Source organism: Pantherophis guttatus, chromosome 1 (genome assembly GCF_059756535.1).
Source record: "Pantherophis guttatus breed Tessera chromosome 1, ASM5975653v1, whole genome shotgun sequence".
In the NCBI taxonomy this organism is placed as follows: domain Eukaryota; kingdom Metazoa; phylum Chordata; class Lepidosauria; order Squamata; family Colubridae; genus Pantherophis; species Pantherophis guttatus.
Genome location: NC_142063.1, coordinates 169,501,025 through 169,525,939, shown reverse-complemented (window position 1 = coordinate 169,525,939; position 24,915 = coordinate 169,501,025). Strand labels below are relative to the sequence as shown.

At 41.0% G+C, this 24,915-nt stretch overlaps 1 protein-coding gene and 2 long non-coding RNA genes across 3 annotated transcripts; 1 reads left to right on the top strand and 2 right to left on the bottom strand.

Annotated features, from left to right (window-relative positions):
- Positions 1 to 347: 347 nt before the first annotated feature.
- On the bottom strand, positions 348 to 17,235 carry LOC117673596 (uncharacterized). The gene is made up of 3 exons (XR_004593517.3): positions 16,995 to 17,235; positions 3,872 to 3,984; positions 348 to 1,067 (listed from the first exon to the last, which is right to left on the bottom strand). It is a non-coding gene; the product is annotated as an uncharacterized LOC117673596 (long non-coding RNA).
- LOC148116622 (uncharacterized) lies at positions 1,298 to 4,892 on the top strand. Its single transcript, XR_015731188.1, has 3 exons — positions 1,298 to 1,618; positions 2,088 to 2,217; positions 4,739 to 4,892. It is a non-coding gene; the product is annotated as an uncharacterized LOC148116622 (long non-coding RNA).
- Positions 17,236 to 19,671: 2,436 nt separating the features above from the next.
- Positions 19,672 to 24,611, bottom strand: FZD7 (frizzled class receptor 7). Its single transcript, XM_034430974.3, has one exon. The coding sequence runs from the start codon at positions 23,719 to 23,721 to the stop codon at positions 22,015 to 22,017; it is 1,707 nt and encodes a 568-aa protein (XP_034286865.1). The 5' UTR covers positions 23,722 to 24,611; the 3' UTR covers positions 19,672 to 22,014.
- Between the last annotated feature and the right edge of the window lie 304 nt (positions 24,612 to 24,915).

The following is a 24,915-nucleotide window of genomic DNA, read 5'->3' as shown; positions in this document are numbered from 1 at the left end:
GTTATTAGGGCTCATGTGCATGAAGTCAAATCCAAAGAAATCAGATTAGGTTAAGACAAACTGCAAAGCATCTGAATGAAGTCTTGAAATATGCAGAAGCATGTATGAGGCATTTTTCTCCAAATCATTAAAGCAGCTATGTCTTTTGTAGAGTTCATGCAGCTGCTTCAAAAGCTGTTTCTGACTCAAGACATGCACAGATACAGTGGGGCAAAAAAGTATTTAGTCAGCCACCAATTGTGCAAGTTCTCCCACTTAAAAAGATGAGAGAGGCCTGTAATTGACATCATAGGTAGACCTCAACTATGAGAGACAAAATGAGAAAACAAATCCAGACAATCACATTATCTGATTTGGAAAGAATTTATTTGCAAATTATGGTGGAAAATAAGTATTTGGTCAATATCAAAAGTTCATCTCAATACTTTGTTATATATCTTTTGTTGGCAATGACAGAGGTCAAACGTTTTCTGTAAGTCTTCACAAGGTTGGCACACACTATTGCTGGTATGTTGGCCCATTCCTCCATGCAGATCTCTAGAGCAGTGATGTTTTGGGGCTGTTGCTGGGCAACACGGACTTTCAACTCCCTCCAAAGGTTTTCTATGGGGTTGAGATCTGGAGACTGTCTAGGCCACTCCAGGACCTTGAAATGCTTCTTACGAAGCCACTCCTTCATTGCCTGGGTGGTGTGTTTGGGATCATTGTCATGCTGAAAGACCCAGCCATGTTTCATCTTCAATGCCCTTGCTGATGGAAGGAGGTTTGCACTCAAAATCTCACGATACATGGCCCCATTCATTCTTTCCTGTACACGGATCAGTCGTCATGGTCCTTTGCAGAGAAATGGCCCCAAAGCATGATGTTGCCACCCCCATGCTTCACAGTAGGTATGGTGTTCTTTGGATGCAACTCAGCATTCTCTCTCCTCCAAACACGACGAGTTGTGTTTCTACCAAACAGTTCTACTTTGGTTTCATCTGACCACATGACATTCTTCCAATCCTCTTCTGGATCATCCAAATGCTCTCTAGCAAACTTCAGACGGGCCCGGCAGCAAAATTGATCTTTTGGATTAGAGAAAACACAGTAACTATAGTTGTTGTTAGTGACCGCAAACCCTATATGGACTATTTGTTGAAAATGAAAAAAAAAAAGCATGAAGTTGTGACTTAGGGATTTGATGATAAGAAAGGGTAGAATATAGGGAGAAGAGAGCCATGATATAACTTATATAAAGACAGGCTAAAATTCAAATTACAATTTACAGCATTTTATTATTTTTTTTCCCTTTCAGACTTTTTTTTTTTTTTTTACTTATCACAGGCACACAGTTGGCAAAACTCTTCCTAAAGGCTTGTCAGAAGAGTTTTGGCGGCTGCATGCCTTCCCTCCCCCCACCATTAGCCAGGCAAATGGCAAGGAAGAGAAGAATTCTTTCTCTTACCATTTGCCTTCACTAGGGGAGGGAAGGAGAGCATTTAGCCAAGAAAGGAAAACAGAAACATGCACCAGCATCACAGAGAAAGATGGCCACTTTTCTGCCAGGTGGCCCAGCCATCGGGTAGCTGTCCTCCTTTTGTACCCTGACATCCTGAGCTTTGGAGAGCTTTAAAAGGTAAGTGACAGGGCGGGTGTGGAGGAGGCCCGAACGTCTGTGGGGACCCAATGGGTGGGAAGTGGAACATGGGATATCTCAATGGACCGGGGGGGGGGAGGCCTTGGGAAGCCAGAGCAGGTGGTATTGTTCCTGCACTTAGCCCCCCCCCATGGTCTTCTCCACCCATGAGGCACCCCATGAACACTTAACAACCCATACATTTGTTTAACAGATCCATTGGGGAGAGTTGGGAAGGACTTCATTTACTTAACAAGGTTCAATTAGTGTCCTCCCAACCTTGAACCATAATGGGCAGGCTCCATTGTGATCCTAACTTGAGGACTATCTGCAGTTGTTTAATTAATGTAGACATGGTTTGCCATTATGGTGTGAGATTTATTTTTTTTAATTTCCTAATCTAATTTACAGCTTTGGGACATCCTGTTGTTCTCCCATCTAGCTATTAACCAGCTCCAATTATGCTTAGGTTGCAAGATGAACTAAAGCCACGCACTATCATTATCTCTGAGGTTTCTATGGGTAGAAGCTCTTATATCTGGAGAACTGCGAAGTGGGACAGCAGAAAAATCATCGAACTTTTCATCAGCAGCAAACAGGTAATTCACTTCTAGCCCTTCCAGCTGGGCAAGATGCATTATTGGGTTTATGGTTGTTTCCAAACCTATACATGTATTTTATAATATTCTGCTTGTTCCTTCCCTTTGTAAAGTAAGATTTCCTCTAATAGTCCTAGTTTAGTGAAGAGAAGGACCAGAGGAGACATGATAGTGTTCCAATATTTGAGGGGCTGCCACAGAGAGGAGTGGGTCAAGCTATTTTCCAAAGCACATGAAGGCCAGACAAGGAATAATGGATGGAGACTGAACGAGAGAAATAAGGAGAAATTTTCTGACAGAGCAATCAACCAATGGAAAAGCTTGCCTTCGGAAGTGGTGGGAGCTTCATCACTGAAAGCTTTCAAGAAGAGACTAGACTGCCATCTGTGAGAAATGGTGTAGGGGCTCCTGCTTGGATGGGGGGTTGGACTCGATGACCCACAAGGTCCCTTCCAACTCTATTAATCTGTATCTGTATCAATGTGACTGGCCAATATAAGTCCATGCAAAACCTGCCATGATCACAAGTTTCTTTCTTTAACAATATGGACAATTTAAAATAATATATGGGTATGACAAACATATATTAGAGAATCAATATGGTGTAATAATTAAGGGACTGAGCAGGAAATAGGAGACATGAGGAGTATTACTGCCTTAAACATAAAGCTAACTGGGGGACCTTGAGCCACTGGGTCAGTCATTCTCAGCACTAGGAAGCAGACAAAGGCAAACCACTTCCAAAAAATCTTACCAAGAAAACTGCAGAGATTAGTCCAGGTGATCACCAGGAGTCAATACCGGTAATGACTTGAAGGCACAGACAAAAAGACAAACATTGATTTGTACTTACAGTTACAATCAGAGCAGTGGTGAAATGTAAAATTTGTTACTAGCGGTTCTGTGGGCGTGGCTTGGGGGGATAATGTGACTGGGTGGGTGTGGCCAACTTTTTATTAAAAAAAACTTTTAAAAGCATTTTTTCTACAACCTCTTTGGCTGAAGAGGTTGTAGAAAAAATGCTTTTAAAAGGCTCTGACGATCCCAGCTGAGCCATGCGATCATCAGAGGCTTTTTTTTTTTTTTTTACTTTTAGAAGCATTTTTTGGCCGAAGAAAAAATGCTTTTAAAAGTAAAAAAAAAGCCTCTGATGATCGCGTGGGTCAGCTAGGCATGGCGGGGGGCAGGGATTTTTGCTACTGGTTCTCCGAACAACCCGCTGCCATTGCTACCGGATTGGGTGATCTGGTCCGGATCGGGCAATCTGGTCCGAACCGGGAGCATTTCACCCCTGAATCAGAGTATACAAAGAATTCATTGGTGAGTCTATAATTTATGAAGGGCTTTGCTAGAAACTTCCCAGTCTTTCAAAGAATGGGTCCACTTTGAATCTACATTTGTAGAGCGCTCATCTTGTTGGCAGCCAGAATTCCCTTGCAGATCAGTTTGATGTTGCTGGTTATGGTTGTCAGTATTTAACACTTGGTATGCAAAACAAAAAGCTACGATTGAGAAATAAAATCTGAGATAAATATAATGAAACTACAGGGCATGAGAGAATCTCTTTTAGAGAAACCAGAATACAGTAGAAGATTCTGACTTCCCAACTGAAGACACAAGATTTTGGACGACTGCCTACTGTTTCCCAACTCACCTCCTCCTTTGGCTGAGGATCCCAGCCAGCATGGCCAAGGCCTCATGGATTTGAATCCAGAATATCTGTTGGGCATCCGTTTTTTCACATCATGGTTACTGTATAGGGATTTTCTGGAGAGAGAGCAGCAAGGGTAGTCAAGTACATACATATAGGCACCCAGACCATATATTACATACATTTATAACCAGAATGAACATCTGGATGAAGTACAAAAGCCTCTAGAAAATTTGGAGAACATGATTACTAATCTTACTACATCTGGGTAGATGATGAAAAGAAAGATCAGCTGAATGGAGGACAAAGTTTCCCTGACTTCTGCTGTTGCCCCATTTAGGGCCAGGCTGCAGTGCAAAAGAAAAATGGGTTTGCATTTATCTTTCCATTCCATGCGCAATCAGTCTCTCTACAGTTTGTGAGGAACCTTTTCAAGTTAAATTCTAAGCATATTGGTGGAGAAATGAGATGTAGAAAGGCTGACAGGGTTTGCAGAAGGAGCAGAGGAATAATAAGGCTGCAGGCAAGAGTTGAGCTGCATGCCATTTTGAAATCCATGAGGTGTGAGGGGTAGCTGATGCATCTAGGGATTGCTGGTGTGGGGAACTCAGAAGAGAAAATGCCAGCTTCCTCACTCCCAGCAGTTTCCTGAGGTGACATGACAAATGGGCTGCTGTGAAAGAAAGAGGAGGAAGAGAAGAGGTAACAAATAAATGGAAGTTTTGAACAAAACCTGAGCATATGGAAACTCTGGGACTAGACTGCCAGGAATTGAGTTAAATCTAACTTTCTTGTAGCTGTTTAGATTTATTTGGGTATGTTAAAATAAAAACCAACAATTTTTCTTTCTTTTCTTTTTTAATTCTATAGGTTACTCTTTATTAATGCAATGCTATGATAAGGAGAATCATCAAATTAGAAAGCACGACTGCACCATCCTCAATAAATGATAATTCAGCCTTCAGTGAAGAGGAAACTACTCTATTCACATTGAATGAAAGCTCTTACTATCAAGAAGTTTTCCTAATGTCTAAGTCTAATCTCTATCTACATCCTTGAAGTTTCATCCCAGTAGTTGCAACTGTTACTATCTGGAGCAAGTGAGGACAAGTCCAAACCCTCTACAACATGACAACCCTTCAGGTATTGGAAGACAGCTACCATGTCCCCTGAACATACCTAGGTTTTTAAATAGTTCTTCATAGGACTTACTTTGCTCCAGTTCATCATTGTCCTATTTAAATTGGAAGAAAAAACCTAATTGGCAAAATGTGCTGAAAAGCAAAATAGGTATCTTCCAAAATCTATCCTAATCCTGACTCGGGTACTAAAAAACTCTACATCCATTTATTAATTTTGCTTGGGCAGCTCCTTCTAAAAGGCATTTTAGAAGACATTTCACTGAAAAGAGAAGCACACAACAACAACAAAGCCACTCATAAATGAATTAAGTATAAATAAATGAAAGATAAGGGAGTGAAGTATGTTGCAAGTAAAAACTCCCCACAGCTCAGTTCTGCAAGTGTTCATTTACCACTATTATTCATTTGCATATTTAGTGACTGACTTATTTACCATCTCTTCCATGAAAAATACATATAAATAAACCATTCAGTAGACACTTCTGCATCACAAAAGTTTAGCCTTTGGGGCTGCAAGGGAGGGATGTTTCCATTTATAGGAAATGAGGACCTCAAAGGACAGGTTCTCTTCAGTGCAACCCTTCCACGCAGTGCTTTGATGGCTCTCTGGACCTGCTTGCATGTACTGGAGTTGTGAATGCTCCAATACATGTTGCAATTGTTCAGGCTATCTTGAGAAAGCAATGACAGATACCCTGAGAGTTGGGAAGAGTTGAGTCACAACCTTGAGAAAGGAGGGGGAATAGTTCTCTTTCTGGTTTTAGAAAGCTTAACAAAAGGCCTTTCAGCGGGGTCCAGGAAAACTCAAACACTAATTTCTTTTTGGGGGAGGCCCAAGAGAACACCATCCAAGCATTCCTGTTCCTCAGAATCTCAACAGGGAGACACTTAGGGATGGACAATAGGAAACAAATAGCCTGTCACTGACCCGAAAACCCATTAGCCTTATTCAGGTATTCTTTGCTCAAGGGGCAAGTGTGGAGGAAGACTGTGCTGAGAACTCTGCTGCAGTATTATGGATGTCACAGCCCTTCTGTCTCTGCTGTGCTCCTATTCAGGGCTATCATATGCAGAAAGTGGCCTTTGGCATAACATTTTATATGCATAGAATATGTCAGCCAATACCACTAAAACAGGACTCTGACTTGTATATTGCAGTCCATTAGGCTTTTAAGGCATGAACAACCAGGCCCACGCGTGTAGAGTTCAAACTAGCTACTTTATTGTTTTATGCCTGTTCCACAGGAATCTTCCCAGAATGGTAGCATTCACCTGGGGAAAATTAGATAAGACTCGAAGGGTGTATGTGTGTCAGATCTTGCCCTCTTGTGTTTATGTAATGAGTCCAGACTAATTTCCTGTTTGAGGCTTTCTCCTGCCTGGATTGGTTGCTCTCTAACAAGGTTGCTATCTCCAGAATCTTAGAAGTTAAAAGTTTAGAGGTATCAGTAGTTCATCTTAAATCAGATTTGAGGCCTTCTGAGTCATTTTGTGCAACACACAGGCAACCGATGTGGAATGGTGAAAATGTAGCTCTCTTCCAGAGTCAAGTTATTTCATTTACATTTAATGTGAAATCCTTACCTTCAGATTTGGCTCACTGGAGTCCATTGTATCAATGTAGGAAAATACGGACTTCCGGTTTCCTTGTCTTCGGCGGCGGCGGTGCCTTTTGAAGCTCCGCCAGCCCCGCCGCTTGTAGAGCCGCTTCGCGACTAAGAAGCGGCTCGAAAACTTCAAAAATCTCTAGGATTTTTGAAGAGAGATCGCAGGGCACAGGTTGAGCCCCTGCAACCCCCCCAGGGAATAGTTTCTGGGGAGGGAACAGGAGCGGCTCCCATTCAACCTGCTGGAACTCCGGGCGGCGTGGGACAAGTCTGCTTCTGCAGAACAAGCCGGCTACAGGAAACCTTAAATTGAAAGAAAAGGAACCAGCTTTAATGAGCAGCATACTGTTACTTGAACCCTGAAACTCGGAAGCGCAAGTATTAGAGTTTTCTTGGCTTTCTAATCTGAGTGAAAAAATGCAGATGAGTGAAAGTGAATTGTAAAAACATGGCGCTTAGCCTTAGAGCTAACGAGCTGGCGAGTGTGGATTGCTGAACTCATCTTGCTTTGTTACAAAGTTTCTAAACTGCTACGAAGTTGCTTCGCTTGCAACAAGAGAAATAAGAGAAATTTCTCCTTTTTCAATACTGGACTTTGCTTTACTTTGGTTCTTATTTGATCAAATCTGGGGGACTTTTTCAGAAGTCTTTGTGGAGGTGGGAGAGGAAGAAGAACTTCCCTTTTTAATAAAACCAGCCTACGTGGCAGGATGGCCTCAAAGAAGCAGGAAGCGAAGGCAACAGGAGGTGGATCTCCCACACATAAAGCACAGCCTCCCCCAGTACAACAGATACAGACTCAGAAAAAAGATTTTGATGTGGGAGATTTAAAAGAATTTATTTCTAAAACTTTGGATGATAAATTTCAAAAATCTCAACAGGAGATAGATGATAAACTTCAAAAATCACATCAGGAATTTATGCAGGAAATTAATGAAGTTAAAGATATGGTGAAACAGAATCAAAACAAGGTGACCAAAAAAATATCAGAAGTGGCGTCTGGCCTGGCAGAATTTATTGTGAAAGTTGATTCTAAAGTTGAAGAACTTAAATCAGAAGTTAATGTTAAGATGAAAGACAATGATTATAAAATTGCTGATGTGGACAATAAAATGCAAAGAGTTGAAAATGAGATTGTCATGGTACAATTCAGGGCAATGGAGTTTGCCATACGGCTTCGAGGAATTCGAGAAGAGGAAAGACAGGATTTGAGACAGGTTTGTTCTGAGGCCCTGGCCAAGATTCTACAAGTTAATCCTGATGTGGTTTTTCACAAAATAGATAAAATTTACAGAGTGAATTCTTGGGTGGCCAGACAAAGACAATTGCCCAGAGATGTGGTCATATATTTTACTGATAGAGAAATAAGAAATGACATCCTGCAAAAATCCTTTTACACTTCTGTGCAAGTGGGGGGCTCACGAATTGGAATTTATAAAGAATTACCCCCTAAAATGCTGAAAACTAGAAAAGAATTTGGCTTTCTTGTTAAGGAATTACAAAATTTACAGATACCATTTCGGTGGGACGCCCCAGTTGGTATAATTTTCAGATACAAGGGAGAAAGATATCGCTTGAATACTGTGGAGAAGGCACAGCACTTTTACACTACTATTCTTAAGGAAAGAACACCATCTCCACGTACATCTACAGTTTTGGAGATTAAGGAGAGTGAAGAGAAGCAACTTCAATGAGAACTGCAAGAACAGTCTAAGCAGGAATTAGAGGAAATGCAAGGCGCAGAAGGAGGTTTTCTGGATGAGCCTTTGCTGGAATCTTCTCCAATCTTGGACCCGGTTCAGATGATTGAAGTTAAGGATCAACGTATAACTCGAGCTCAATCTAAGTTACTTAAACAAAAGCAACAACAACAACAGGAAAGACAAGATAAGAAGGCAGTTAAGAGTACTGCACAAGAGACTGGAGCCATGGGGGGAGCGAGATCGAAGCTTTCGGATGATCTTCGATTATTCTGCTCTTTGCTTCAGAAAGATGAAGATGATGTTTAAGTGTTTATCTTGGAATGTTAACGGGTTGAATTCAGCACAGAAAAGGAAGAAATTATTTACATATTTGAAACAATTTAATAATGATATAATTTGTTTACAAGAAACGCATATCACAACTCAAGATCAAAAATATTTGATAAACTCCAAACTAGGAACACATTTTATATCTTCAACTTCGCAAAAAAAGAATGGTGTGGTTATTTATGTAAATAAAAAGTTAACAGCTAAAGTTATAGAAGCAGATGAAGATGGTAGGTTTGTAGCAATTGAATTGCTTACAGCAAATGGCCAAATTCTTTTGATTGGAATTTATGCTCCCAATCAACAACAGGACCATTTCTATAAGATGTTACATACTAAAATACTGCAATGGGACTACAGATCTATTTTAATTATGGGAGACTGGAATGGAGTAATTGATTCTAAATTAGATAAAAAGAGTTTGGCAAAGTCTAGGATCAGATTACCACAGACCTTTTTTGATATGAAAGAAGATATGGAACTAAAAGATGTTTGGAGAATACATAATCCAAAAGAATTGGACTACACTTTTTTTTCTGACAGACACAGATCCTTCTCTAGGATTGATTTTATTTTGTTGTCAGATGACTTACTTGTTAAGACAAAAAGAACAAAGATTTTTCCAAGAACTTTGACTGACCATAGCCCAGTATGGATAGAAATTGAGATGGATAAGGTTGAGAGATGTTCTTGGATATTAAATGAGAATTTGTTTAGATACGAAAAAAATACAACAGAACTTAAAAAGCATTTGAAAGAATTTTTTGAAATAAATTTGAATAAAGGTACCCCAATTGAAATTGTGTGGGACGCAAGTAAAGCTTATATGAGAGGGGTACTTATCTACATGAACTCTAAACATAGACTGTTTCGACAAAAGAAAAGATCTGAATTGGAAACAGAAATAAAGAATAAAGAACAGTTACTTATTAAAAATCCAACAGATGAAAGAATATGCAGTGCTATAAAACTTTTGAAAGACCAATTTCAAATGCTTATGGCGGAACAAGTTGCAACAAATTTACAATATGCGAAGCATAATACATTTTGTAACGCTAATAAACCGGGCAGATGGTTGGCTTACACATTGAGGAAAAAACAAAGTATACGGACTATTGATAGTATTGATATTGGAGGGAAAGAAATCTTTCAACAAAAATTAATTAAAGAAGCTTTTGTGGACTATTATACCAAATTATATGCCAAAGAGGAGGTGCAGAATGGACTTATAGAAAAATATTTAAACGATAAAAGAGTTACAAAAATTACTGATCAACAAAAGGAAAGAATGAATTATCCTATAACAGAGGAGGAGATAATAGTAGCAATTAAACAGTTAAAAACAGCCAAAGCTCCTGGCACGGATGGTTTGACCGCAGTGTATTACAAAACTTTACAAGCTGAAATGGTGGGACAACTTAGAGATTTATTTTGCAATATTCAACAAGGGGGTAAAATACCCCCATCATGGACAACTGCTTATATATCTTTGATACCAAAAGAACAAGTTGGTCCTAAAAAACCAGAGAACTATAGACCAATATCTCTTTTGAATACAGATTATAAAATCTATGCAAAAGTATTAGCCAACAGGTTGATGCCAGTAATCCAAAAGGTGATTCATGATGATCAAGCGGGATTTATCGAGGGCAGATACATGAAGGATAATGTAAGGCAAGTAATAGATTTATTGGAATATCTTGAGAAGAATAAACAGATCCCTGCAGTGCTGGTCTTTTTGGATGCAGAGAAGGCCTTTGATAGAGTGGATTGGAATTTTCTACTAAAGACTTTAAAAAAGATGGATTTTGGGGATCAATTTATACAGGCGATTTCAGCAATTTATCAAGAGCAAAAGGCACAGATCATTATTAATGGAAGTTTGACAACAGAGTTTAAAATTGAAAAAGGAACAAGACAGGGATGTCCGTTGTCCCCACTTTTATTTATTTTAACACTAGAAGTCTTGCTAAATACAATACGGGACTCTAATATCTTGAAAGGTATAATGATTAGGCAAGAGGATTACAGAATAAAGGCATTTGCAGATGATCTGGTTGTTACCCTATCACAACCAATGGAATCAATAATCCTGATGAAGGACATTATACAAGACTATGGTAAAGTTTCAGGTTTTAGACTGAATCCAAAAAAGACTAAAATGATAGCTAAAAACATGACACAAGATCGTAAACATGAGCTTGAAAGGAGGGCAGGTTTTGAGACTGTACCTAAGGTAAAATATCTAGGAGTTCAGGTTGCAGAATCAAACATGAAATTGTTTCAAAATAACTATGAGGTGTTGTGGCGAGAGGTGCAGAAAGATATGGAGACTTGGAAAAAACTGCAGCTGTCTCTACTTGGAAGAATAGCAGCAGTTAAGATGAACATTTTGCCAAGATTTCTTTTTTTGTTTCAAATGATTCCGGTGCTTAAAAGTGATAAACAATTGAAAGTTTGGGAAACTGGAGTGAATAAGTTCGTCTGGAACGAGAAGAAGCCGAGAGTGAAATTGAAAATTATGCAAGATGTTCCAGAAAGAGGAGGTCTTAAACTTCCAAACCTACAGCTATATTATGATGCAGCAGCTTTAACTTTAACAAGTGATTGGTTTGGAAGTAAAAAGGCTGGAATATTGAATGCAGAAAGTTTTGATCTTGAATTTGGATGGCATGCTTGCTTATTTTATGATGACAAAGTTGATAAAGTATTTAAAAGTCATATACTTAGAGACTCTTTGATGAGAGTTTGGAAGAAGCACCGACTCAAATGGGATTATAAAATACCGCTATGGCTGGATCTTGGTCATACTTTGTGGAATACAAATATAATGTCACTCGGGGGGTTTTTATACAAAGAGGTTCTTTTTACAGATGCGGGCAGATGGCAGCTGAAGACATTGCAGACACTGTTGGACGAAGGGATTAATTTAACTTGGTTACAATATAATCAATTACAATTGAGATGGAAAGAGGACCAAAAAACTGGTATTATGTTGCATGAGGAAGAATTGGTTAGACATATAAAAGAGAAAGGTCCAATGCATATCAAAAGGCTTTATAATGTTCTGCTAGAAAGGGATTCAGAAACTGAATTAGTTAAAGATTGTATGATTAAGTGGGCACAAAATTTTGAAGAACCAGTGATGTTGGAAACATGGGAAAAAATTTGGGTTCAGAATGTTAAATTTACACAGTCGCAGAACCTGAGGGAAAATTTCTATAAAATGTTTTATAGATGGCATTTAGATCCCAAAAAGTTGTCATGTATGTACCCTAATGTTCAGCCAAAATGTTGGAGATGTGAATGTTTGGATGCTACGTATTATCATGTTTGGTGGACCTGTAGGAAAGTTAAGGCTTTTTGGATAAAAATTTGGTGGGTCATGCAGAATGTGTTGAAGAAAAAAATTCAATTCTCTCCACAATTGTTTTTATTGGGTATAGTTAAGGGTTTTACATCGGGTGAAACAAAACTGATACTGTATATGATAACAGCAGCAAGATTGTTGATAGGTAAATACTGGAAAAATGAAGCTTTGCCCACTATTGAGGAATGGACTTTGAAGATGGCCAGTTTTGCAGAGATGGCGAAGATTTCAGCATACTTAAAAGATTGTTCACAAGAGACTTATGAATGGGAATGGAAAAAGTGGATAGAATATGTTCAGAACAAATATCAAACTAGAAAGTATCAAATAGCCTTTACTTGAAAATAATGTTTTAGAAATATTTTAATGTAATGAGGTAAAAAGAAAAATCATACAGGGGAGGGAGGGGTTCAAGTTTATACATAAGTGTCATATTAAGGGTTTTTTTTTTACGAGTTATGAGTATATTATAGGGAAGTCTGGGGGGAGGGGAGGGTTAGGGAGGTTGGGAAGTTTGGGGAGGGTGGGGGGGAAAAAAGGGGTGAAAATGTAATTGTAAAACTTTTGCAATAAAAAAAAATGTAGGAAAATACTTCAGTGTTGCTGCCTCTAGCTGATGGATATCCTATGGCATTCATGATTTGTGTTTTGAGTGTTCTAACTCCTGTCACGAACTTCAAAATAGAGCCCCTGGCAACAAGATGCGATAACAGCATTATTATGGAAATTATTTTTTTAGATGTGGAGAGAGATTATTCTGGACATGAGCACCCCAGCATCTGCACTACAAATCCTAAAAACAGGCATCGGCAGGATTTGTGGGAGTTGTCACCTCAAACATCTAGAGAACCCCAGTAGTTTACCCTTGATGCAGGCATTTGAATAACACCAGTTGTTTTCAGATTGCTGAATTATACCATCACTTTGTTCTTATATAAATGAAAGATGTACGCACATACAATATGCTAGTGAAAAAAGCATAGAAAAGGAGGAACAAAGATTTATACCATCATGGTGTATTCCAGCTACTTTGGCTTAGGTAGCTAAAGATTTGGGGTAGATCTTTAGCATTGTAGAATGTTCTGCTGATATCTCCCATTTGGCAGAACAACTTTTATCAGCAGAAGCAATAATTAAAAGATTGAAGACTGTCAGAGAAGAATGGACTTTGTCCAACATCTAATCTTCAGCTCTTCCTTTTGGAACCTATGCAGGCACAGAAAGGCAGCCTTTTTCTTAAAAAGGCTGAGGCTCATACTTCTCTTTTGATCCTGAGGAGTGCACTACTTCAGGATTCTTTAGCAGCTCCAGTCCACTCTGCTTTCCCAACTAGGAATGTGTACTACCCATCTGATACAGGTGGGTAGAAGCAATGGGAGTTGCAGTTCACTGTTCCTGCAGGGCTACAGTTTGCAAAAGGCTGACTAGGGATATGAAGGTAATCAGAGATGTGAAAGCCAAAAGCTCCTCTTCCTCAAAGTTTTATCCTGGACCCTGCTATGGCAAGTGACACGCAGCTCCATGAATCATGGGAAAGGAGAAGCAGCAGAGGTTCTTTTCCATGTCTCATCCAAGGTCTGTCGTCGTGAAAACATTGTTATGATACCATTTTCTATTTCTCCAAAAAGACCTCTTTCCCTGCACATGTCTGGTGCCAGCAAATCTTGGAAGCTCCTGATTGTTTAGCAAGTATGTCCCCTGGTTTAGTCAAAAGATTGCTTACTTGTCTGACAGGCCAGTTGTCAAGCATCCAAAATGTGATCATGTGACTGTGGGGGGAGGGAAGCTGTTAGAATTTTGAATAGGGGTCATAAGTACCTCTTTTTGGGTCATTGGAACTTTGAAGGAGCCACTAAGCAAGCAATTTGTAAGTCAAAGACTACCTGTGGTCTTCCAAAATAGATGTCTGTGCTGTCACTGTAGATATTGGAAAGATAGGATGATTGTTGAGTTCTTGCTCTTCTGATGGGCTTCTTCCTTCCCTTCCTATATCTCTTGGATCTGCATCAGGACCTTACTGAATTATAACTATAGTATATCACAGTGGCTCAAGTAGCTGGCTGGGCAGATCAGTTAGACTGCTTTGTTTGCCACTTAAGACAACATATGAGATTCTTTGTAGCTCAAGGTTCACCAAAGGTGAATGGCACACTTTTAAATGATCTCATTGACTCCAAAAAGCAGACCTGGCAAATTGTGGCATGGACTTTGGAGGTTAACAATTTATGTTTATTTGAGCTTGCCTTTTCCTGAAATATATGCATGGGACATGAAAAGATTGGATTCTATGGTTTCTTACTCTATTTATTATTTATTAAATGTATTTGCCATCCATCTCACCAGCTGGACAGCTACTTTAATGATGATGAAGTCTATACTTCTTACCTCTATAAACTTCCATATTAGGAAGGATTTTTTCTCTCACAAATATTAAAGCATATATTGAGTATCTGCTTAACAAGAGAAAAAGCACAATGAGCAACAATTAGCCCCCAAGTAGTTTTTCCATCCACCCACATAATCCTGCTCCATTCCAAGCAGTTCTTGATTCCTATTCAAGGGTGTCAGATGACATTAGTCTTACTGGTTGCCAATCCCAGTAGAATGCTGTTCATAAACAAGAGCAGGAAATGCTAGTTAAAACTTCTGGCTCTTTTAAAAGAAATGAATATAGCATTACCAAGGCTTTACGAAAATTAAAATTAAAAAAAAATCCCTTTTCATCACAGATTACATTAAAAGATTCTGTCTTCATGAGTTCTGACGGTTGCTTCAAAGAATCAAAGCTAGCTTTGAACTTCTGGTGTGCTTGCATGCATACACATATTTTTCCTTTTAAAAATAGTATTTTACACTCACACACACATACCCACACCTTACTGCCTTCTTTTTTTTCCAGAGAATTTATTTTTTGTGAAAATGGGAAAATGATCTAAGGCAAGCTGTATGCTTATGCATTTCTCTTAAAACATAGCAAGATATAGACAAACAATGCCTATTAGCTCCAGTGTTTAATTGGAAACCAGTTGCAGTGACTAAGGAGGATTTTAATTCTTTGCCTTTGTTATAAATTGTTGGTTTTTACTTATGTTGGAATGTTGGGAAATACTAGGTATATAGATAGGGGGGGAAAGGGTATGCAAGATATTCTTGGATCCATGCCATGGAAGACACCCGATCTGGTTCATAGTTTAGATAAATATTTGGGAAGCTATTCAATTTGACTGTCTCCAGTACAGACTCTCTATTAAAAACAAAAATATGATTTTTGGCAAGAATACGCTTTGATGTGTATAGAAAAAGAAAAGGAAAAAATACCAAGAATAAGAGAATAAGTCTGAAGAAGTGTGGGTGGCATAAACTTCAAAAAATATGCACATTTTCCATAGACAACTTTATTATATTTATTTTTATTGTGTTTGTGTCACAAGTTTCAAATTTTCTGACCTCATTTGTGCAGATCTGAATATTACTTCAGAGCAAAAATACGTGTTAAGTCTGCAGTCTCATGGTAAATCTTTTCTAAACAAAAGAGAAATCTTTGAACTCTGCAGAGACACTGAAAATGGTGGCTTAGCTTGCTCTCACATTTTTTGGTTCTCAAAAAGCAGCAAATGGTTCCTATGAGTTTGTAGTAGAGTTCATTAGCAGTTGAATCTAGAGGTCCAATCTATGGTATATGGACCAGTGTAATGCTTTGAATTATACACACTAACCCCACAATTGTTTTACCCATGGTTTGTTGTACAAGTCTCAATGGCTGGATTCACATATAATGTACAACAATGAAGTATGGTTTATGTAAAGACTGGGGTCACACAATCTGTAAGATAAAATCAGCTGAACATCACTATAAATGTATGTACCCAGCCACTATATGCCTAAATCTAATCGTGCTAACAACCTTCTCCCACATAGGGGCCAGGGGTCATGCTTTCACCACCGCCATTTTTTCCTCTTCCTTTTTTGCTTCACAGATCACTTACTTTCACTAGCACAGAATGGAGTATGTTACTCTGCAGGAGCAACTGGTTAATCTGTTGCCAACATGCCTGCCTGAGGAGGCAGTGAGCACCCACAAAAGCAGCATTACGCACTCTCTCATGCAGACCAGATGGATATATTTCTTTTGGGGTGCTTTCCAGTGGTGGGCCATGTGCAGCCCATGGACTGTAGGCTTCCAATGCCTGATCTAAGTGATGGCTATTGGGAGACAAAATGGTGGGTGCTTGAGGGTTGAACTGTACTTGGAAGAGATCTACTGAAACTGGTGATACTGGATTTTGTTATGACTAGCTTAGGTCCTGTGGATATCTAAGCACATTATATTTAAATCAGGATCCAAAGTGGAATGCTGGATTTGGTTGAATGTATTTGTTTTGCTTCTTAAAAGTACAGTTAGTCCTCAACCATAATTGAGCCCAACATTTCTGTTGCTAAATGAAACATTTGTTAAGTGAATTTTGCCCTATTTTATGACTGTTCTTGCCAAGTTGTTAAATGAATCAGTGCAGTTGTTAAGTGAACCTGGCTTCCCCATTGACTTTGCTTGTCAGAAGGTCACAAAAATTGATCACATGACCCTGGGACACTGCAACTGTCATAAATATGAGTCAGTTGCCAAGCATCTGAATTTTGATCACGTGACTATGGAGAATGCTGCAATGGTCATAAGTGTGAAAAAGGGTCACAAGTCACTTTTTTCAGTGCTGTTGTAACTGAATGGTCACTAAATGAACTGTTGTAAGTCGAGGGCTTCCCTAAACCCATCTCAGCACAATAAAAAAAGAGTAGTTGATTGGGAGTTGACAGAATTCTGCTGCAAAGTTGCTTCTCCCACTGAGAATAGCTGCTAGAACTTCTTCAGAGCATGATATGCTTGTCAAAGTGCTATATCAAGTTAGAAAGAGGAATCCCGGGACTATGAAAAGAAAGATTTTAAAAAATGGCTCTGCATTCTCAAGGTGGAAATCTTACCTCCTATTAGTACTCTCCCTGCTGTGAAATTAAGCAAGTCCTTTTTTCTGAAGATCTTCTTAAGTGCTGCTCCTTCTCTTCCTCATCCTCTTGTTCAGTGTTCTTCCACATTCACAGAGCCTTTGGAACCCCCCACCCCCCATTTGTGTCTCTAAGAACTCCCTCACCCAACTGTGGTTTCTTAAGCCGATTCTGTTGCTTGATAAACAGGCTCCTCTCTTGCTGGGAATGATTCACAACCTTGTCTGAAGGGAAACCTTATGGGTATGAGTTCCACCCACAGCACCACATTGTCAGGATGATGCCATCATCTGCACTCTGCATTCCTTCCAGTAAGAGCCATATAAATCATATAAGGGGAGGGGGGAGTGTGTGTGTGTGTGTGTGTGTGTGTGTGCGCGCGTCAGTCTCAAAAAGTTTATTGCTAGGTGTGGGTGCTTCAGGCATTCTGAGGGACAAAACACTGTGAAGATGTCTAACACATGCCTTTTATTAACATTTGTTAGTTGGAAAAGGTGCTTTCTGATTTATTGCAAAAGGCTGACATATTTATGATTGCACCAGTCTTCATGGACCCAGTCCATTTCATCTAATGCAAGCTTATCTTATGGTACATGTGTCAAATGCTCCAACAATCTCACTTGTTTGCCAAACATAGTATTATAGCTATTATATGGCCGTAATAGTAACATGTCACTGTCTCCATAATGTGCCTCACAAAACTCAGGATATCTGCAGAAGATCTCTTTCAGGCCAACCCTTTTCACAGGGTTGTTGTCACCCTTTGTTGTTATGGGAAAATAGGAGGTGGAAGGAATATTATGTATGTTTGCTGGCTTGTGTTACTTATAAAGTAATAAAGATGGGATAAAAATCCAAGAAATAAAGACAAATAATATTGTGTCTAAATTGTTTGTGTTTGTTTTGTATCTCAAGTCAGCGTTGACTCCTGGGGACATTTTTTCCAAGGAGAAAACCACACTTCCCAACACTGGCATGGAAAGCTACTATATATAAACAGGGAGCAAACCACACATTCACAAGCACTGATATTACCTAGTCAGGTAATGAAATGTTTGCAAGCAAACAACCAAGAGAGTACCAAGGATTCCGTAGTTCAACCCTGAGCTACATATATTATTTTCTATTGGGACAAATAAGGAATAACCATGAAGAGGATAGAAAGCCACTCTATCATCCAGTTGTGAAGTCCCTTGGACTGATTACAAGTGCAATTGTTTTATTGTGTAATAGAAAATCCCAATAACAGTGAGGAAACCATGCTATGTATTTCACACATACAAACAATGGCAGAGGGGCCTCTGCAGGGGCAAAGTAAAGTCTTATTTTCTGCTATCCTCAATTGTAAGATGAAACAGGACCCCTCTGAAAAAAAACGGACCACCTAAAACAGGGGTCTCCAACCTTGGCAACTTGGAGGACTTCAACTCCCAGTTTTGTTGGCTGGTGAATTCTGGGAATTGAAGTCCACCAGGACTTAAAGTTGCCAAGGTTGGAGATCCCTGACCTAAAAGACTGAAGCCCTCTTATATGTTACTCTTTATAATGGTAAATAAGTTTCCACACACCAGTAACTTCCTTAAAGAAAAGGAAACAAAGCATGGAAGAAGTGATGAAAGATAGATAGCAAAGAGCTGAGGCTTTCTTTTTCAGTTCAGCAATCTTCTCTGAAAGCTGATTGTTGCCTAGAAGGGGTAGGAGACTTTTATGCACTGTAAGTTCATTAATGGTGTCAGGAAGGTCTAGCTAAGCAAGGTCTAAAGATTTGGGTCTTCCCAAATCCCGAATATACGCTTCCTCCCCCATCCTGATTGCCTTGGGAGATGTTTGCCTTAAAGTCCTTCTTACTTCCAACACTGAAGTCGTCTTTCCGTCTACTACTCTGTGGCCTGGCCTGTTTTGAGGAGGATGGGCTCAGATAGGACATCTTGCGTTTTTTGAGATCAGAAATGCTATGAATAGTGGCTACTAATCACAATGGCTCTACATTATCCCTAATGTGAGAGATGGAATGCTTTTGACTATCAGTTGCTGGTAACAAACCACAAGTAAGAAAAGGCTTTTGTGCTCCTTACTCACCTGTGGGCTTCTGAGAGGCATTAAATTGGCTGCTTTGGGAACAGGAGACTGGTTAAGATAGGGCTTTGGACTTTTCTTAAGAGAGGACAGCAAAGACACTAAATAAATATCAGAAGAGCCACTAGGAATCCAGAAAATGTTAGCTTTGAAGACAATCCTTATTGATTTCATAAGAGTTATTTCTACTTTGTGGTAACAACTATTGCCTAAAACAAATATATTGTAATCCAGCTATTTAGGATCTGGAATCTTCCAGGTGTGTTAAATTCCCATAATTTCATGCCACTAGAAAAGGCTGCCTAACCATACTGGATCACAGTAGGAGCTCATCTTGGAAATCCCTTTGGAATCCCTTCAAGTAGACACTTGCAGTCAAGTCTGAACATGCTGTGTTGCACTGCCCAGTCTTAGACATATTCATTTAAGAGACCCATTCAGTCCAAAAATGTTTATTTAAAATAAATATATTTAGGAATGGCTCTTTAACCAACAATTTTTCCCTTCAGTGTGATAAAGATTTAACACTTTCAAAGAAGTGCAGGGGAAAATATCAAATTAAAATACAACTTTTCACAAATTATATTAAAAATCCATTTATTTTTGTATCTTGTACATATACAAAAAATGCGTCTTACACGGAAATTTTGAAAACAAAAAAGTTAAGTAAAAACATAAATACATATATATTTTCTTATGAAATGTCAGATTTACAAAATGTACATTATGCATTTCTAGCTTGTCTTATGCTCATTTTAAAAATTCCCAAGCAAACCAAAATATCAGAACCAGGAAGATCAGATATTACAAATGAATCAATAGAACATTTTTCTTGCTGTTTATTCCCCAGTACTATGCCTGACATTCTTTTCTCCCTTCCTTGTCAATTCTACATTTCTTAATAGTGGTAATATTTTGTAAAGGTATCCATTCATTAAAAAAAGATACTGGTGCATTCTGGAGAACGAAGGGGAAATCCAAGTATGGCTTGTTAAAAGCCCCCAGTTCTCCAGTTAGTATACTGGGTAAAATTAAATAGAACCTCCTTATGTTTCCAGAAAGCTAGCTTGTGAAATGTAGCATTTCAGAAAGGCTTCTGAAATCAATTTATTTCCAACAGTGGACTCTTCGATGAAATGTTATATATAATGATGTAAATCTTTAACTTCAGACATATTTAATAGGCTGATCATTCAAGAAAGGAATGCAGGGAATCTTGGGAAAAAACCACATAGTTTATGAACAAGACACATCAATTCCAGCATTTCCTTAAGCTGAAAAAGCCTATCCTTATCAGAAAGCAGATTTCACTAAATTCCACAGGACCTTTTCTAGATAGAAGTTCCTAAGACTGTGTAGCACTTTCAACAGAGTGATTGTGTGCCACCAGAGGCCTAAATGGGTGGCTAGTCTCAATCCTTGAATCTGAACTGGATGCAGGATAGAATGGGGTCTTTTTCCCATGGAACATCAGCATAGGACTTCAGCCTTAATCAAGGCAATCTTTTGTTGTAGAATTAAGGCTGTATTCCTAAATGCCTCCACTAATGAATAAACTCCCTGAAGTTGTTGCACTTCAAGTCCATGTAAACATCTGCAAGAAACTGATTCCCAATGAAGGCCACAATTAAGAATCTACTGGTTTCAAGGGAATCTAAGAACATATTGAGGGGAGCACTGAGGTGCCTCCCTGATTGGACCAGGACTGCAAAATATCTTTTCCTCCCCTTAGTTTCTAGGTCCTTCCCTCGGCCCCACTTACAAACCAAAGGGTGATACAGATGATCAGCCAGGGAAACCAACTCTAACCTTGTGAATATAAAACATTATAGATGCTTTAAAAGGCTTGTTTGATTATTGGCTGTTTTGTTAGTTGTTCTGAAAAAAAGAGGGGGGAGGAGAGAGAGAGAGGCAACCTTAGCTTTTCTCCAGTTACATCGGGTTTCCTGAAAACACTTTTCCTTGTGTTCACAAAAAGAAAATAAAGAGCTGCATGGCTCGCAGCTCTAGCTGAACCTCAACAAATTCTTTGTTAGTTTCCCCATAAAAACCAAACCCCTGCTTATGCTTTGCTGCAGAGAAACCCACTTTTGTTTCTCTTTTGTCTCCTCTAACAAAAGACAAGAGAGTTAAAGCCATTCTATCAAAAATCAACATGTCACTTCTTTTTCTTTCCTCTCCCCCCTTTTGCTCCTCCCTAAAATCTCAGCAAGACTCTTTTGCCAAAGCCCAAATCAGCCAGGAAGAAAACTTTGAAAACAGGAATGCAGAATTTTCCTTACAGCCTGGCCAAGCCCATGCAATGAGGATTCAGAAGTTAAGCTCAACTAAGTGTGAGGTAACTTGCTCCCAAGGCAAATTTGCATAGCTGGAAACCATTATGCCTTTACTTGGTAGTAAGTCCCATTGAATACGGGGGAGTTTAAATTTCCAAGTAGGTTTGCAATGAACTGCACTGCTACAATATGAAGGAACCCCCAGTAAGATTTATTTGGCAATTTCCTTTTTTAAAAGGAATGAACATGCACACGGGTACACGGGTGCACGCACACATATACTTTCTCCCTTCTCAGAGCTTTTCTGGATAACTTTAGAAAAACTGTAAACTAAGATTCTGATTTGGGGGAGGGGGGTCTGATTTGGCACCCTATCACACAGTAAAAAAGATAGCTTGCTTTTCTTTCTTTGTCCCAAACTTCCATTCTTGGCACTATGCCAGATACTCTAAACAGATACTGTAGAACCATTTAGAAAGTGAGAAGGCCAGGGTGAGGGAATAAGCAAATTCTCAAAGGATATTTACTGCCCCGAAGCACAGTCTAGAGATGGAGGGTCTCTCGGTGAGAAGCAAAGATAGTCTGAAGGAACAATGGTCCAAGCCCTTGTTCCTTGCAATACAAGGGAAGAAGAAGCCAAGGGAGCCTCATACAGCAGTCTCCCCTTTGCTTCCTGTGCTGAGTCTGTGGTAAAAACGCCTCCAAGATTGGAGAGTTTTGCCAGTCCAAATCCAGAAGCCAGTTGTGATGCCCACAATCATGGTCATGAGATACTTGATCAAAAAGACAGTGAAGTCAGGGCTCATTGGGGCAACGTTGGTGGGGCAAGCAATGGCATAGCTTTTGCAGTTCTGCAGGAGCCAGGTTTTCTCCCACGTGTCCCGGAAGGCCTGCTCATAGAAGTAGCAAGCCAACACAATAGTGGCAGGCACTGTGTAGAGGACACTAAAAATGCCAATCCTCACCATGAGCTTCTCCAGCTTTTCGGTTTTGGTGCCATCATGTTTCATGATGGTCCGTATACGGAAGAGGGACACAAAGCCAGCCAGGAGGAAAGAGGTGCCAATGAAGAGGTAGACAAAGAGTGGGGCCAAGACAAAGCCCCGCAATGCGTCTACACTGTAGATGCCCACATAACAGACTCCACTGAGCACGTCCCCATCGACCTGTCCCATGGCTAAGATGGTGATGGTCTTGATGGCAGGCACGGCCCAGGCAGCCAGGTGAAAGTACTGGGAATTGGCCTCAATGGCCTCGTGGCCCCACTTCATGCCAGCAGCAAGGAACCAGGTGAGGGAGAGGATCACCCACCAGATGGAGCTGGCCATGCCAAAGAAGTAGAGGATCATGAAAAGGATGGTGCAGCCTTCTTTCTTGGTGCCCTGCACCACAGTGCGGTAGCCGTCTTCTGTGAAACCTTCCACACAGACCACTTTGTCCTCCAGCAGGAAGCCAGCCACATAGGCCACTGCCACCATGAAATAGCAGCCAGAGAGGAAGATGATGGGTCGCTCAGGGTAGCTGAAGCGTCTCATGTCCACCAGGTAGGTCAGGACAGTGAAGAGGGTGGAGGCACAGCACAGGATCGACCAGATGCCTACCAGTAGACGGGCAAAGTGAACCTCAGCCTCCTTGAAGTACATCAGCCCATTGGGGAGTTCTGGTTCACAAGGGGCCCCACAGTCCCTCTCACCCAAAAAGCGGTAGCCCAGGTACGGGGGTACTTTGAGTTGCCGTGGGCAGGAGAAGCCAGAGTTGGTGGGGCCCAGGGGGTGAGAAGTGGGATGGGGCAGATACGGGGTGGGAAAGACGGTGGAACTTTCGGGGCTCCCTCCGCCCGCTCCCGAAGTGTCCGAAGTATTCTGCCCCACGCAGATCTCACCTGCGCCGTGCATGGGGAAGTTTTCGCAGCGGAGCCGCTCGGGCCACTGGAAGCCAAACTTGTTCATCAGGGCCTCGCAGCCCTGGCGGGCCCGCTCGCACAGGGATCGGCAGGGCGGGATGGCCTGTTCCAAGACGGTGCAGACGGGCGCGTACATGGAGCAAAGGAAGAAGCGCAGCTCCGGCGAGCACTGCACTTTCACCAGCGGGTAGAACTGATGGACTTCCAGCCCGGCGTCTTCTTGGTTGGTGTGCCCCAGGAGGTTGGGCAGGATGGTCTGGTTATAGGCGATGTCCGTGCAGAGAGGGATGGAAATGGGCTGACAGAAGCCGTGGTCCGGGACAGAAATCCCTTTCTCCCCATGGTAAGATTGGGCGCCGGAGCCCCAGGGAATCCCGCACAGGACGCCCAGGAAGACGGCCAGGCCCAAGGAAGCAGGGGCCGTCCTCGTCGCTCTCGGTCCTCGATCCATGATCCGAGGCAGCGGCAAGGAAAGGAACGAGCGCGGCCGGCAGGGAGCAAGCGGCGGGAAGCGGGTCTTCGCAGCCCCAGAGGCGCTGGAGTCTCAAAGCATCGGCGGCGCCCAGCCCAGACCCCCGAGAGGGCCAGCGGCCAAAAGGCTTACGCGGCGGCGGCGGCGGCGGCACAAGGCGCTCTTCCAGCAGTCTGCTCTCGGGTGGAGGAGGTGAAAGAGGCGGATCGCTCGCCAAACCGGCTCTCTCGTTGATCGCTCGCCAAGGGCTGGATGATAATTCTTTGCTAGGATTGCAAGGCGAAACGCTCTTCCGATGCTATTTGCTTCCACCGAAGAGAGAAGAGAGCTTGACGGCGCCTAACAACGTCGTGTTTTTCCTTCGGTCGGCCACGAAGCAATCTTGGAACGGAGGAGGGGGTGGGCGGGAGGATCGTTCACAAGTTCGACCGCAGTAACTGGCTCCGCTTCCCAGGTAGCTCTTCAACCCCTCAAAAGTTCGGGAATCCAAGAATTTGGCTTACTCTTACTTCTCCGTTTCAGGCGTCCTTGAATTGAAGAGTTGATTGTCGGCTTTTTTTGTTGTAAGAAAAAAAAAATCAAATCACTCCGTTATCTCCTTTGCCAGCAATGGGGCTAATCCTTTAAACAGAAACATGGGTAGTCCGATATCCCGTCGGCGCCCTTATCTATCTCTCCAGCAGCAACAGGAGAGACTAGATGCCGTTGGAACAAGCAACATCCACCCTAAAAGCATAAAAATAAAAAAAAAATAAAGGAGGGAAAAAGAGACGTCCCTGCACTTTGAATATATATATATAATTTATCCGTGTATGTGTAAATCTGGTATTCCATGGAACTCCACCCCTTCGCCCCATTCACAAACCAAACAGTGGGCGGGCCATAGAACTCAAGCTTCTACCAATTGCATAATCTGTTGCTTCCCTTCCTCGGTTGAGGATTGGATAGAAAGATAAAAGCCTCTAAAGGGGAGGGGAGGAATGGAGGGAGGGGGGCGGATTCTGTAATGGTGGATTCTTCTGCAGAAAAGTTGAAAGAAAGTTTCAGACTCTTGAATGGAAGAGAGGGACGCGTATACGCGCCGAGAGTGGAGGAGGAGAACCGTGGTAATCTGTGGTAGGCAAAAATCAGAAGGAATCTGGTTAAAAAAAAAGATGCCGAGAGAGTGAGAGT